This window comes from Barbus barbus (genome assembly GCF_936440315.1).
Source record: "Barbus barbus genome assembly, chromosome: 41".
Classification (NCBI taxonomy): domain Eukaryota; kingdom Metazoa; phylum Chordata; class Actinopteri; order Cypriniformes; family Cyprinidae; genus Barbus; species Barbus barbus.
In genome coordinates, this window is record NC_136719.1 from 7,420,679 (window position 1) to 7,433,230 (window position 12,552).

The window sequence follows — 12,552 nt, forward strand, 5'->3', positions numbered from 1 at the left end:
GTTACACGCAGTGAAAAATACATTACAGAGCAAAGAAAAAACTGACAATGCACCGACAGACAAGACAAAGCAGGTTACTTTTGGTATGAAAAACCTCATATTTGTATAGCGCTTTTTACGATACAAATCGTTGCAAAGCAGCTCTACAGGAAATTAAGTTTCCACAATATATTTATATATTGCAGAACCTTAATATATTTAACTTATGGCAAAATTTGGTAATTCTGTATGTAGCTTTCAAATAGTCATTTAAGAAATTCAAACAAATACAGTTTTGTGGCTCTTTAATGTGTCGTGACAGATTGCCGTAGTGCCTCAGTTCAAGCGGCACGTGAACCGATCATCTTTTCATGTTTACTAGTTAAAGCACGAAATAAACATCAGGAGGTATCTTGTTTAAACCACGGAAAAACGTCAATACACACCATTTTTCAAGTTTTCAAGTCCACCGACATTAATCTACTCTTCTGTCTGGATTGTTTGTTGGACTAAACGGCAGATTCGGTGTTACGATTGGTCTGATCACCTGCCAATCAAACTCCTGGTGAAGGGTCAATGGCACCTTTTGGTCATTCACCTGCCATCAACTCCTCTACTGTGTCAATTGAAAGCACACTTCAGAATCTCAGCATTAGAAGTACTGTAGGTTATCCAGGTGCTTTTTGCCTACTATATGTATTAAAAATATGAGTTTATCTTCTACTATATAGCAGGGAAGCAGGTATACTCAGACGGTGTTCCTCCAAGAACAAAGTTGAGAAATACTCATCTAAAAAAACCAACCCCTCTCCCCTTCAAGTAGGTGAGCTGTATAATGATACATTTTGCCACTGAAAGACAGGAACTTTGAAAATATATGGGACGACTTACGGTTGAGTCCAATGTCATGATAGGTGAGAATGACTGGTCTGTTCCCTTTAGGAGTCCCTCTCAAAGTCACATGAAGGACACCGTGAGGAGTCTCAATGTCATGCTCCTGCAACCAATCAGAAGACAACATGTGAATTAATAATAGAAGTGCAAAGGTGTCAACTGTTTGAGCATAGAGCTGTTTGAAATCATTCCTGCAATGAAAACACAGACTGAAAGGTTTACATAAATGGCCTTTAAACTTATTCTTTGTAAGGAAATATGTGACCCTGGACCACAAAACCAGCCTTAAGTCGCTGGGGTATATTTGTAGCAATAGGCAAAAATACATTGTATGGGTCAAAATTATAAAAAAAATTTTTATGCCAAAAATCATTAGGATATCAAGTAAAGATCATGTTCCATGAAGATATTTAGTAAATTTATTACCATAAATCTCAAAACTTAATTTTTATTAGTAATATGCATTGCTAAGAACTTCATTTGAACAACTTTAAAGGCGATTTTCTCAATATTTAGATTTGTTTGCCCCCTCAGATTCCAGATTTTCAAATAGTTGTATCTCGGCCAAATATTCTGATCCTAACAAACCATACATCAATGAAAAGCTTATTTATTCAGCTTTCAGATGATGTATGAATCTCAATTTCAAAAAATTGACACTTAAGACTGGTTTGGTGGTCCAGGGTCACATATATGCTCAACCAGTCAAATAGTATCTCTACATGAGGTAATAATTAACTCAAAGGTTTCTTTTAACCAATTTCCAAAAAAAAACAGGTCAACGTCTTATTCAAATCACCCACTTGTGTTTTGCTGTGGTGTAGTGTTGTCAAAAATATCGATATTTCGATAAATATCGATACTGAAATATCTGAACGGTACCAATATTAATTTCCCGAAGTATCGATACACCGATACTAGCCGAGCTGTCACTTTCACTTCTCTCCAAAGGCACGTGGACAAGCAGCACCACACGTGACCGCACTAGTCTCCTTTGCTCTGGTTAAATAGCAAAAGTGAAGTGAATAGAAAGATGACTGCTCTGGTTGTTAAAGAACACAGCAGGAGCGCTGTCTGTAGGGATCTATGATCTCCGCGATGCAGAGAACGCGCACCGAATCCAGTCATAAAAACGGAATTTACAGTTTAACGCGGAATGTCACGGAATTTGTTAAAGTCTGGATGAATTAATCAAAAGTAGGTCATTACACTTAAATCAAATCGCGATATGGACTAGTATCTGTAAATATTAAGCTGCAAAAGTCGATTTAAATATGAATCCTGCATGTTCTGCGCGTCTCTGTGTGAATGTGCTGCACGTGCGGTTGTGTTTACTAATGTGGCGCTCGCGGTGATTTCAGCGTCTGCGTCTCAATGAGGACATAAATACATCAACAATATCTCCAGAACTGATCTGAAAGGCACTTTACGAGCATTTTACCATTTAATTTGAGTAAAACTAGCGTCATATCATACACACACAGAACTTTAGAAGTATTCACGGCAACCCGTCAAAATAAAAGTTCAGTTTAACAGCCTATTAAAGACCGTGTGCCAGAAATAGGCTATATTACTATTATTTAGTAGAATGTACATAATACTACTACTGTTAATTTTTAAAAATAAATAATCACAAAATATTTTTATTTTAATAGTAAATCCCCTTCATTTGCCAAAAATGTAAATGTTTAATTTTCATTAATTCAAATATAAATTAATTAAAATAGTTTTATGCCTTCATCTGATATCCAGTAAAATTTAAATACACAACACAGAATTTCTGAGGGGGAAAACACATTTCATAAGGCTACTGTAAGAATAAATAAAAATTGTTTGTATGCATTCAAATAATAGACATGCTAAAACACAGAATTTGGTAACAATAAAACATAAGGTGAGAAAACAATAAAACATTTTATACGGCCCTAAACGTGTCGTTTTTGTTGCACTTTTAATAAATTAAATGTTAAATTGTATAATTTTCATGATTTTAATGAATTAGACATGCTTTTAGATTAATAGCATTTAATTTGACCATTAAAAAAAAAAAAAAGAGAGTCCAGAAAAATTCAAACGGAAAAAAACGGAATCCAGAAAAATTTAAATGGAAAAAAACAGAATGTAGAAAAAAATAAAACTGATTTTGGGGAAAAATAAAACGGATTTCATAGGGCCCTATATCTGGAAATATTTTGGTTATGAAGTAAATGAGAATATCAATAAATAGAACTTTGGATTTTAATTAGTACATGTATTAGTAAACGTTAGTTTCAATTAACATTTAACTAAGATTAATAAAAGATTAATAAATAAATCAACAAATGCAGTACCTCAAGACATTTTTTTGTTCATGTAAAATATACCGCATGTTCTCGACTTGTTACATTTATCTTTAAATTAAAAAAATTACCCCCTTAATATTGGGGCAGTTTTTTTCTCCGTGGTATCGAAAATGGTATCGAATATCGATATTTTTCAAGGTATCGTATCGAAGTTAGAAATTCCAGTATCGTGACAACACTACTGTGGTGTAGGTTTTGGCCCACCCTTGATGTTGTTTGTTGTTGCACATCACCACAACAACCACAGCATTATACGTCAAAGTAAAAAATCTGTCGCCTTGGATGAAATGGACAGCTCTGCTACAAGACGACACAAACAGGATGAGGCTTGAACCACAAGAATGAGGCGAGAGGCTAACAGCACTACTCAAGGACTCCTAAGGCCAGAAGAGCAGCAGGTTCGGCTCTAATCTCATTCCACACACAGCATGAGGACCAAAAGAACCAAAAGCAGCTCTGACCTGCACTGGAGGAGACGGACACTGTTTTGATGCAAACCTGCAGACTCCACACACTTACATAAACACAAGGCTATAGTGACCTTAACCGAAGACGCAGCATGCATGTTTGTATATATAAGAAGAAAACCTTCTTTCTCTACACAAGTAATGTTTCTGATAGCGATGTCTTAAGCAGCAGATCTAGAAATCATACTAGCAGGTGACACCTGAAGCAAACCACACAGCATCCACTAAAGGCAGCAGATTTAAAAATAGACGAGGCGGTTATGTCTCCCTGACATCTCATGTTAGGTGACTGTTGTGTGATGTCTTGATGCACCATTCAAACAGTCTCCAAAAACAGGTGTTTCTACAGTGCTACCATTTCTACACTGGACGTGAGCGGCACACTGTGACATGATCACTCCCTTTATAATCAAAGCAGTCTACAATGGAAACAGCCGTTGCAATGCTCCATCAGTTGGAGGACACCCGGTTTCTATTTGACGCTGCACAACTACTCGTCCATCTGAAATAAAACGGTTTTGTCTGAAAAAAGCATTTGTGAACTGACTGCAGTGCATTTTTTATGCCTCTATATCTCTCGTTGTGATGCTAAATGCTTGTAGCTTCAGGCCTATTAATTCATGGTCGGTAACATTTTGTAAAGGTTTTGAAAAAAAATCTCTTTTGCTCACTGAGGCTGAATTTATTTGATAAAAAAAAAAGTAGTAATAGTAAAAACACTAATATTCCAAAATATTATTATATAAAAAAAAAAAAGAAGCTTTATTCCTGTGATTACTCCAGTCTCAAGTGTCATATGATCCTTCAGAAGTTTCTTATTATTATCATCAATGTTGAAAACAATTGTGCTGCTTCACCCCAGACATGGAAAAGCAGGCAGCGCGGATCAAGCTGAAGGTAGATGTGCCTGAGGGCAGCTCAGAAACGTGTCAGGGATCTGTCAGAGACGGCAGCGCTCGGATAAGGATGAAAGAAAGAGAACAAGGTGAACTTGATAAAGAGGTTGTGCGGTTGTCAGTGCAGTAAAAAGTCCAAATCTCATCCGAACACAAGTACCTGTCTTCTGTTTGTCTGTAAACAGCAGAGACAAAAGCAGCTATTAAGATAGGGAAGTTACTACACCTGCGCAGTGAGCACAAATTCTGCAAGACATTTTTTAAAGGTCTGTTCAAAAGTAAAACAGTATGGATGCGATTAAAAAGGGAAATGTGACAATCCTGAAGTTACTGTCTACATAAAAGTCAATCAATTTTAGTAACTGAAGATTGTATGTGGCTTTGTAAAAAGTCAATATAACAAACAAATAAAAACTTATTGCAGCATCATGCACTGCTAAAAACCTAAAGTTACTTAAAAGGTAGAACATTATTTAATTAATTTTAAGAAAGATTATGCATTATGTATAATGTGCACAAATCCTGGAACACATCAAGTAAAGAAATATTATTAATATTAATTATATTTGTATAATTATATTGTTAAACATATTAGACTACTATATATTACACAGCACATTTGTATTATTATTATTACTTTTATGCAGCTTTTGTATTGCATATAGATTATATTACATATACAGCTATACACTATCAGTTCATGATTGTTAGCTGGCTGAAATACTCGAAAAATTCTAATTCTATTTATAATAATAATAATAATAATAATAATTATTATTATTATTATTATTATTATATGAAGAACACAGATTTGTGATGTCAGCCAAAAGCAAAGTTGCTTAAAATGTAGAGCATTATTAAAATAATTTAAGAAAAAATATGCAGATTATGACATGCACAACAAAACCTGGAATGTGTGTCAAGCAAATTAATTATATTATATATTCATTATGAATTACATATGCTATACCACAACACATACACTACTATCAGTGGTAGAAGTAGTAGTAGTAAAGGTCATTGCACACAGAGTCTGAAATTTTCATATCCGTTTTTTCGTATTCGTAATCCTAAAAATTTGTCACGCACAGAAACCTTGCACACTGAGTCCGATGCGTATTAATTAATCCGTTGTGAAAAAAAACAGTAGCCGACTGAATGGAATCTTCAAGCATTGAGGATGATTTTGTTGTCCTCTCGCATCTTAAAAAAAGAAAAAGAAAGAAAATATTGGGTCCATCCAATCCTGAGATATAGAGAGGACGGAGTTCCCCGTCCTTATTAATGAGCAACGGGATTATCACGGGCGAATTAAAGTTTACTTCAGGATGTCAGTGGCTCAGTTTGATGCTTTGCTAGCGATACTAGAGCCACATGTTATAAAGACCACCAATTTCTGTGAACTCCGTGTGCAAGGATCTATATACAGAGCTTTGTGCTGCGAGACGAAGTGGATGAACTTGACAATCACCATTCTGGATTTTGGCGTTCGCTTGTATGGTGGCTCTGAACTGTCAAAACACCTCTCAAAATGCTTGCTACGGATGCGAAAAACTGAAAAAATAAATAAATAAATCGAACCAGATCTGAATTATTATTATTTTTTTTTTTAAATGACGGATGAAAATTTCCGAGGCAGTGTGTAAATGTGATTGATATAACGTGAGGTCGTATTAATTTTTTAACGTGCAAAAATGTTGTACTCCATGTGCAATGATCTTAACACTTTACAATAAAGTCTCATTTACTAATTTAATATGCATGCGTACATGTAGTAAATGCTGAACTAAGATCAATAAATGTTGTATAAGTATTGTTTAAGTAATATAGCTAACTAATATCAACAAATAACTTTATTGTAAAGTGTTACATTATTAATCTTATCACTATTTCTTTATATTTATGCATTTCTTTATTTTATGCATTTGGCAGATGCATTTGGTTCACACCATGCAATACTAATAATAATATTAATTATTATTACTATTAACAGCAACAAGAAGGAAATTTACATAAAGGGACAAATTCTTTTTTGGAAAATCCTTGCTCCCTCTTTTTAAGACATCGCTACCCAAAAAGGTTTGGATGTGCGACGCCCTACTAAAATGCACCATAAATTGTACATAGTGCATCAACACCACCAGTGACAAGAGAATCTTTAAGCTCTGCCTCCACCCAACAGAGTGGCCATCATACAGCATCCTTCACTGTCATCACCCTAACACATGCACACACACTCAAAGGCCTCCCTTTGACACTTTCAGACACATGAAAGCACATGACCACGCACACATATGAACTCTATCAGCACTCACGTACAGATGTGAGAGCGTGAGCAGATCACATCTGCAAAGTTCCCGCTGCTGCTTCGGAGGGAAAGCAACAGGCTACTCCGACACAAAACACAGTCTTTCTGTTAACACTCACCACACCGCTCACTGCACAGGAATCCTGGTTGATGTCCAGCACTGCCGTCATGTTTCATCTAGCGATCACAGAACAGACGCTTTCTCCGGTTCAGAGAGAGAGAGAAGGGCGGTGGCAGGAGGGGACACCCGCGATTAACAGAGACAAGACCGACAGCTTTGAACGCCCACCAATAACCAATAAAAGCCTTTTCCCCTCTCAATCCCAGTCTCAATAGCCGACGTTGGTAAAATGAGAGGATAAAAGAGGGATCCAAAGCAAAGCAGACGTATAAATGACTGGAGCGTGTGTTTGAGAGAGAGGAGGGCACTCAAGCTGCTCTAATTGGATTTACAGGGTCAGGTGGAGGGGGTAGGGTGTGTAAATCTCTGCTTTTGTTTTGGCGGGTGAGTTGAAAAGGGTGATTATTTGGAAATGTAATTAATAGAAGTGGATAAATCCATCCAAAAGTGAATGCAACATGCGGTACCATCCAAGTTGCTGTTGCCATAGTGACATGCATGGACAACTCCATGTGGTGACAATACATGCATGAATATTTCCAAATGTCTCCATTATTATGGTTCAAGAGAGAAAATGTGAAAGGAAAGGATATTCGAGGCTCTGCTGTGGGAAATGTGATCGTCTGCCACAGTGTAGTTTTGTAATCCTAAGCTTAACCTCTTCTGATTTTTCTGTCTGGAGCGCGCAGCCTGGCTGCAGCGCTGGGGAACTGTGAGGAGGAAAAAGGAAGCGCTGCTTTCAAGTTAACCAAGGCAAGACAAGATGACTAGGTGATGCTACAGAGCTGAATACCTCAAGCAAATCTGTTCTGCTGTTGGATAACCTCAGAGATTGTGCATTAGTATACAATACCATTTTCCTGAGCCCGGGTTACTTTTGAGGTCTGGTACAAATATGACATGGGCTACAAAAAACATAGGCTCATATGTACGCACGTTTATTCATTAAAAGATCGCGACCTCGACACACGCAATCTTATTCCTAAATGATGAATCCGCTATGTCAATTAAACCTTTGAAATCACATCACATCGGAATATTACCTGCTTTCGTGCAGCCGCTGATCCAGAGAGAGCAGCTCATCATATGCTTTATGTTTGAAACAGCTTCACAAACTTACTTACACAGTAGGCTACATTTCTGTATTGCAAATATATAAATAATAACAAAAGTGTTGGGATGAAAGTTTTTTATGCGGATATAGACTCTGATGTTGCGGCAGCCGCGATCAAAATGAGTAATTAACCTCTGGAACTAATGATACGCTTCCAAAAAAAAAAAAAAAAAAGATTATGTTACATTAGGCCAGTAGGTGGCAAACAGTGACTGTTAAATTTATTAAAACTCTGGACGAAACAAGTCTTTTTTCAAATGATTTTTTACATAGCCTAATTAATTCATTTAAATTAATACATATTTTTAAATAGATTCATTTTTAACATTTTAGACATTTATAAATAAGACTAATTTATAACATTAAATACAACATTTAGACAGAGACTCAAGTAAATTGCATTGTTTGGTTGTCTAATGTTTGTTTTCAGAATTGTGGGAGAATCAGAAAAATACATAGACTAACATCTGGCATCTAACTAAAACCATTCGTACCGTTTATAGCCTATTATGTATGTTTATTAACTATGTATGCATTATGTAGGCTATTATAGTTCTGCGAGCCATGGCGCCCGCAGTAATGCAACGTCGTTTGATAACTGCCAGCGCCAGCAGAAGAACAGCGAATGCTGTGAGTTGCGCACTTAAAAACAAAGCCCCCTAGACAGTGACCATGTGCTGATTCTTAACGCGTCTCTCACATCGACTGGCAAAGGAGTATACTTTAAAGGCTTGTGCACTCAACTGTTTGCGAAATAGGGCTTTGTGCTCGTGTATCCTACCGCTCTCATTCGGCACAAATCCAAATATTCCATAATATTTCCATATTTGCGATGTAACGAATGCTAAACTATTATTTTTAATAATACCGCTCTCAGCTGACTCGGGTCTAAGGTAAGACGGCCTTGTCAATCAACTATCGTGGGAGGGGTCTGTACAGAACTACGTCATTCTGACAGGAACCTCAGAACTAGGGGTGTAAGAAGATATCGATACACGCCAGTATCGCAATATTTTGTTTGACGATACTGTATCGATTCTCCAAAACGGAATATCGATATTTAAAAAAAAAAAATCATACAAGATTCATGGCAGTTGTTTCGTTTTGAGTTCATATCCCGACCGCTAGATACCAGTCTTCATCTCTGAACTTAAACAGTGACAGGAAATACTAGCATCAGGGCACTCCACTAATGTTAGTGTTAATATAGTTCGCTGCCAGTAATGGAGGATGAAAGAATTGTTCCAGCTCTCGTTTCGATGTACAAAGCTCAAGTGTGGCACCATTTGGGCTTTTGTGGTAATGTCCGCCCCGGGACCGCGGCGCGAGCGCAACCTCGGTTCTGCCGCATCCCGTGTTGAAGAGCCTTTGCGCGAGGCGCTGCGGGCGGTAGAGTCGCCGCGCAGCTGTAGCTTTCTCTCGTGTTGGGGGTGTTTTGTGCTGTTGGGCGGTGCTCGCGTCGCGGTCTCTGCAATTCCACACGGAACATAAATACAAACTGAAAGACCGGTGAAATCCAAATTGAAAAGTTCTGAGAATGTTTAACATCTGTATTTGTTTGATTGTTTTACAATTGTTTTGTTTTCTTCAGGAATCCTGCAAGCACTTTATTTTTCATTGATATTAAGTAGATGTAATTTTTTGTTCAGATCAAATGTTATGACATTGTATGTCACAATTGTAAACTTAAACTGTGAACCTTTAAAGTAGAGTCTATAAATATATATTTTTATCTTTTTATAAAATACATTTTATACATACATTTAACTAAAGAATCATGCAAGCACTTGAATATTTCCCCCTTTCCTCGTGCTGCACAAAAAGTGGTTCAATAATGTTGAATGGTACAGGGACTAATTGCAAATGCAGATCCCAGTGTGTTCTGCAGTGTGTTCTGGTTAAACTTTTTATTTATTTATTTTTTGCTAAGGTTCGCATATGGTGGTGTGTTCTTAATGACAGCTTTCCTAAAAAAATATATATCCTATTCCTAAAATAAGAAATATCCCAATATATCGCCTTGCTTACAGTATCGCAATGTATCGTATCGCAACCCCTGTATCGTGATACGTATCGTATCGCCAGATTCTTGCCAATACACAGCCCTACTCAGAACAGCCTGATTTGAGAAAAGGGATTTTAAAATAGGGATTTAAAAAAAAAAAAAAAAAAAACTTCGATGGATTTTTATCATGATAGGATGGATATGTACACACACTTCCAACACACATTTATGTTCAAGCAACTTGAAAAGTGAATTTTGCATCCGATGACCCCTTTAAAAAAATTCTTGAAAATCAGAGTCAGGGAAAGTTACTTTTAAAAAAGTAATGCATTAGAATATTGCGTTTACTCCATGGAAAAAAATAACTAATTGTGTTACTCAGTTACTCTTTATGGAAAGTGGTGCAAGTTACTTTTGTATTACTTTCTGTAATCTGGGCTGGGCTTGTTTATTAGTTTTTTTAATAAAAAAAAACAAAAGATATCATTTTTGTCAACTGTAAAGGCCCTATCACACCAAAAGTGAAATTAATAAGCGTCAGGCTGAAGAAAGTGCATCTGTCTTTGCACCTCACTCCCAAATTCTCTTAATACGGTGACAGGAGAGGTGTCAGTGAAAAAAAAGGGAAAACTAAGTAACTTGTGTTACAAATTTGAAAAAGTAACTCAGATGTTTCATTGTAAATTTAAAAGTAATGCGTTACTTTAGTAGATTTACTTTAGCTTAACAGACTTATGCACACAAGTGCACATTAAGTTTTACTTTAAAGTACATTGTGCATTTTAATTCATGTTTTAAAAATCTTTTGTCATGCTTTAAAGTAGCCTACACTTATTTTGATGTGTTGACTACCATACTAAACCAATTAGTATGCTAAATTTAATATGTTTTAAATATACTAAATGACAACCGTTTTACAATGTGTAACTAGAAATTCAAAAATGAAAGAAATTACATTAACGTGTATTTTAGTTAATCAAATACTTGCCGGTATTTAGCCATTTTTCAAAGATAAGTGTCATTAAAAATTAAATGTAAAAGATAACTTTATATTTAATAAGCACCCTAAAGTTCCATTTAAATGTCAATTTGAACTATAATCTATTTTAATTTAACTGCAATTAACATGCAATTAAAGTGTCCGGAAGATTAAAGTGTTCTTTTAAAAAGTACACTACCTCCATAAGTATTCTTTTTAAACGTTTTTCACAAGGGCACTCTTTAAAAATGGCATACCATGTAATCAAGTCTTAATGAGTCAGACATTTGTCTTGGCCAGAAAAAGCTGCCAAGTGAACAAGAATCTTCAAACATGAAGTGACCAACAAGTTTTTTTTTTTTTGCCATTTATGGGTGGGTAAATCTGAAATAGATAACACAACAATAGTCAGTAGAATAATAAGCTGTGCCTCCAAATAACAGCACAGCTGTCTCCTGAATGGTAAACATGCCCAATTTGTGGGTCTAATATTGATGAGTTTGGCTTATATATCAGACATAATGCAGAAATTCTCAGAATTTGGAGATAAAAAGTTGCAATTACCTTGTTTTATTTTTTATTCAGTCTTGGAAACAGGCTTCCATAGATATCTACTTAAGTATCTTGAGAGAGAGAGAAAGACAGACTTCATAACTTTTTTTTGTTGTTGTTGTTAGATTTAGTTTACTTCATGTTACCACCAAAGAAACACTTTTCTCCATGATGTTCAGATTGTACGATGTTGCCTAGAAACAGCATTCATGCCATTGACAAAAACATTCTGCAACCAGACAGTGGATCAGAACAACAACATGACAAGAAAGCAATTAAACTCCAGCTCAAACTCAAAGGTACCAAGGGTAAAAAGAACACGAGTGTGCTCTGTTCTTGACGTAAACTCAAGGATCGGGACAGAGAGGAAGTCATCGAGCAGGGAATGATGGGTCAATGTGAGGACGACAGGACAGCTGAGCATTAAATGAGACCGAGGGAGGGGAGATGACAGAGAGAGTGTGTGTAAGTGTGAAGGGTGTAATCTCATTCCCAGCTCTCACAGAATGATACTTACCATTCAACAATGAAATCTGTGTTAGATAAACATATGCGAAAGGCCATTAGGACACATTTCATATGTATATCTTATCACGTCCGACGGCTGTTATGTTCGACTGTAAGTCATAAGTGCCCTGCGAAGTGGACATCACCAGATATTTCGCCATGATTCCAGTTCAAGGCACATGTTCCATACAAAGGGCATTAAAGTGTGGGAGACGTGAATTTAAATTGTATTTATTTACAGAGGTATATTATGTCACACTTCTCTAGTAAGTTTCGTCTGTGTGAAGACGCTGCGCAGCGTAAATCCATGAGTGAATGTTCCGAAGTGAAAAACTTCAGCGGATTTTCTCTGCTCAGGGAGTAGGGAGCAATGAACACTGTGTAGGGA

General features: G+C 36.4%; 1 protein-coding gene across 2 annotated transcripts in view; it reads right to left on the minus strand.

Annotated features, from left to right (window-relative positions):
* Positions 1–12,552, minus strand: part of LOC306860759 (protein NDRG3-like) — a 74,360-nt gene that overhangs the window by 16,655 nt on the left and 45,153 nt on the right. For both annotated transcript variants that reach the window (XM_079402645.1, XM_079402646.1), the window contains one exon: positions 871–976. In XM_079402645.1, the coding sequence (XP_079258771.1) occupies positions 871–976 (106 nt within the window). The remainder of the gene's footprint in view (positions 1–870; positions 977–12,552) is intronic.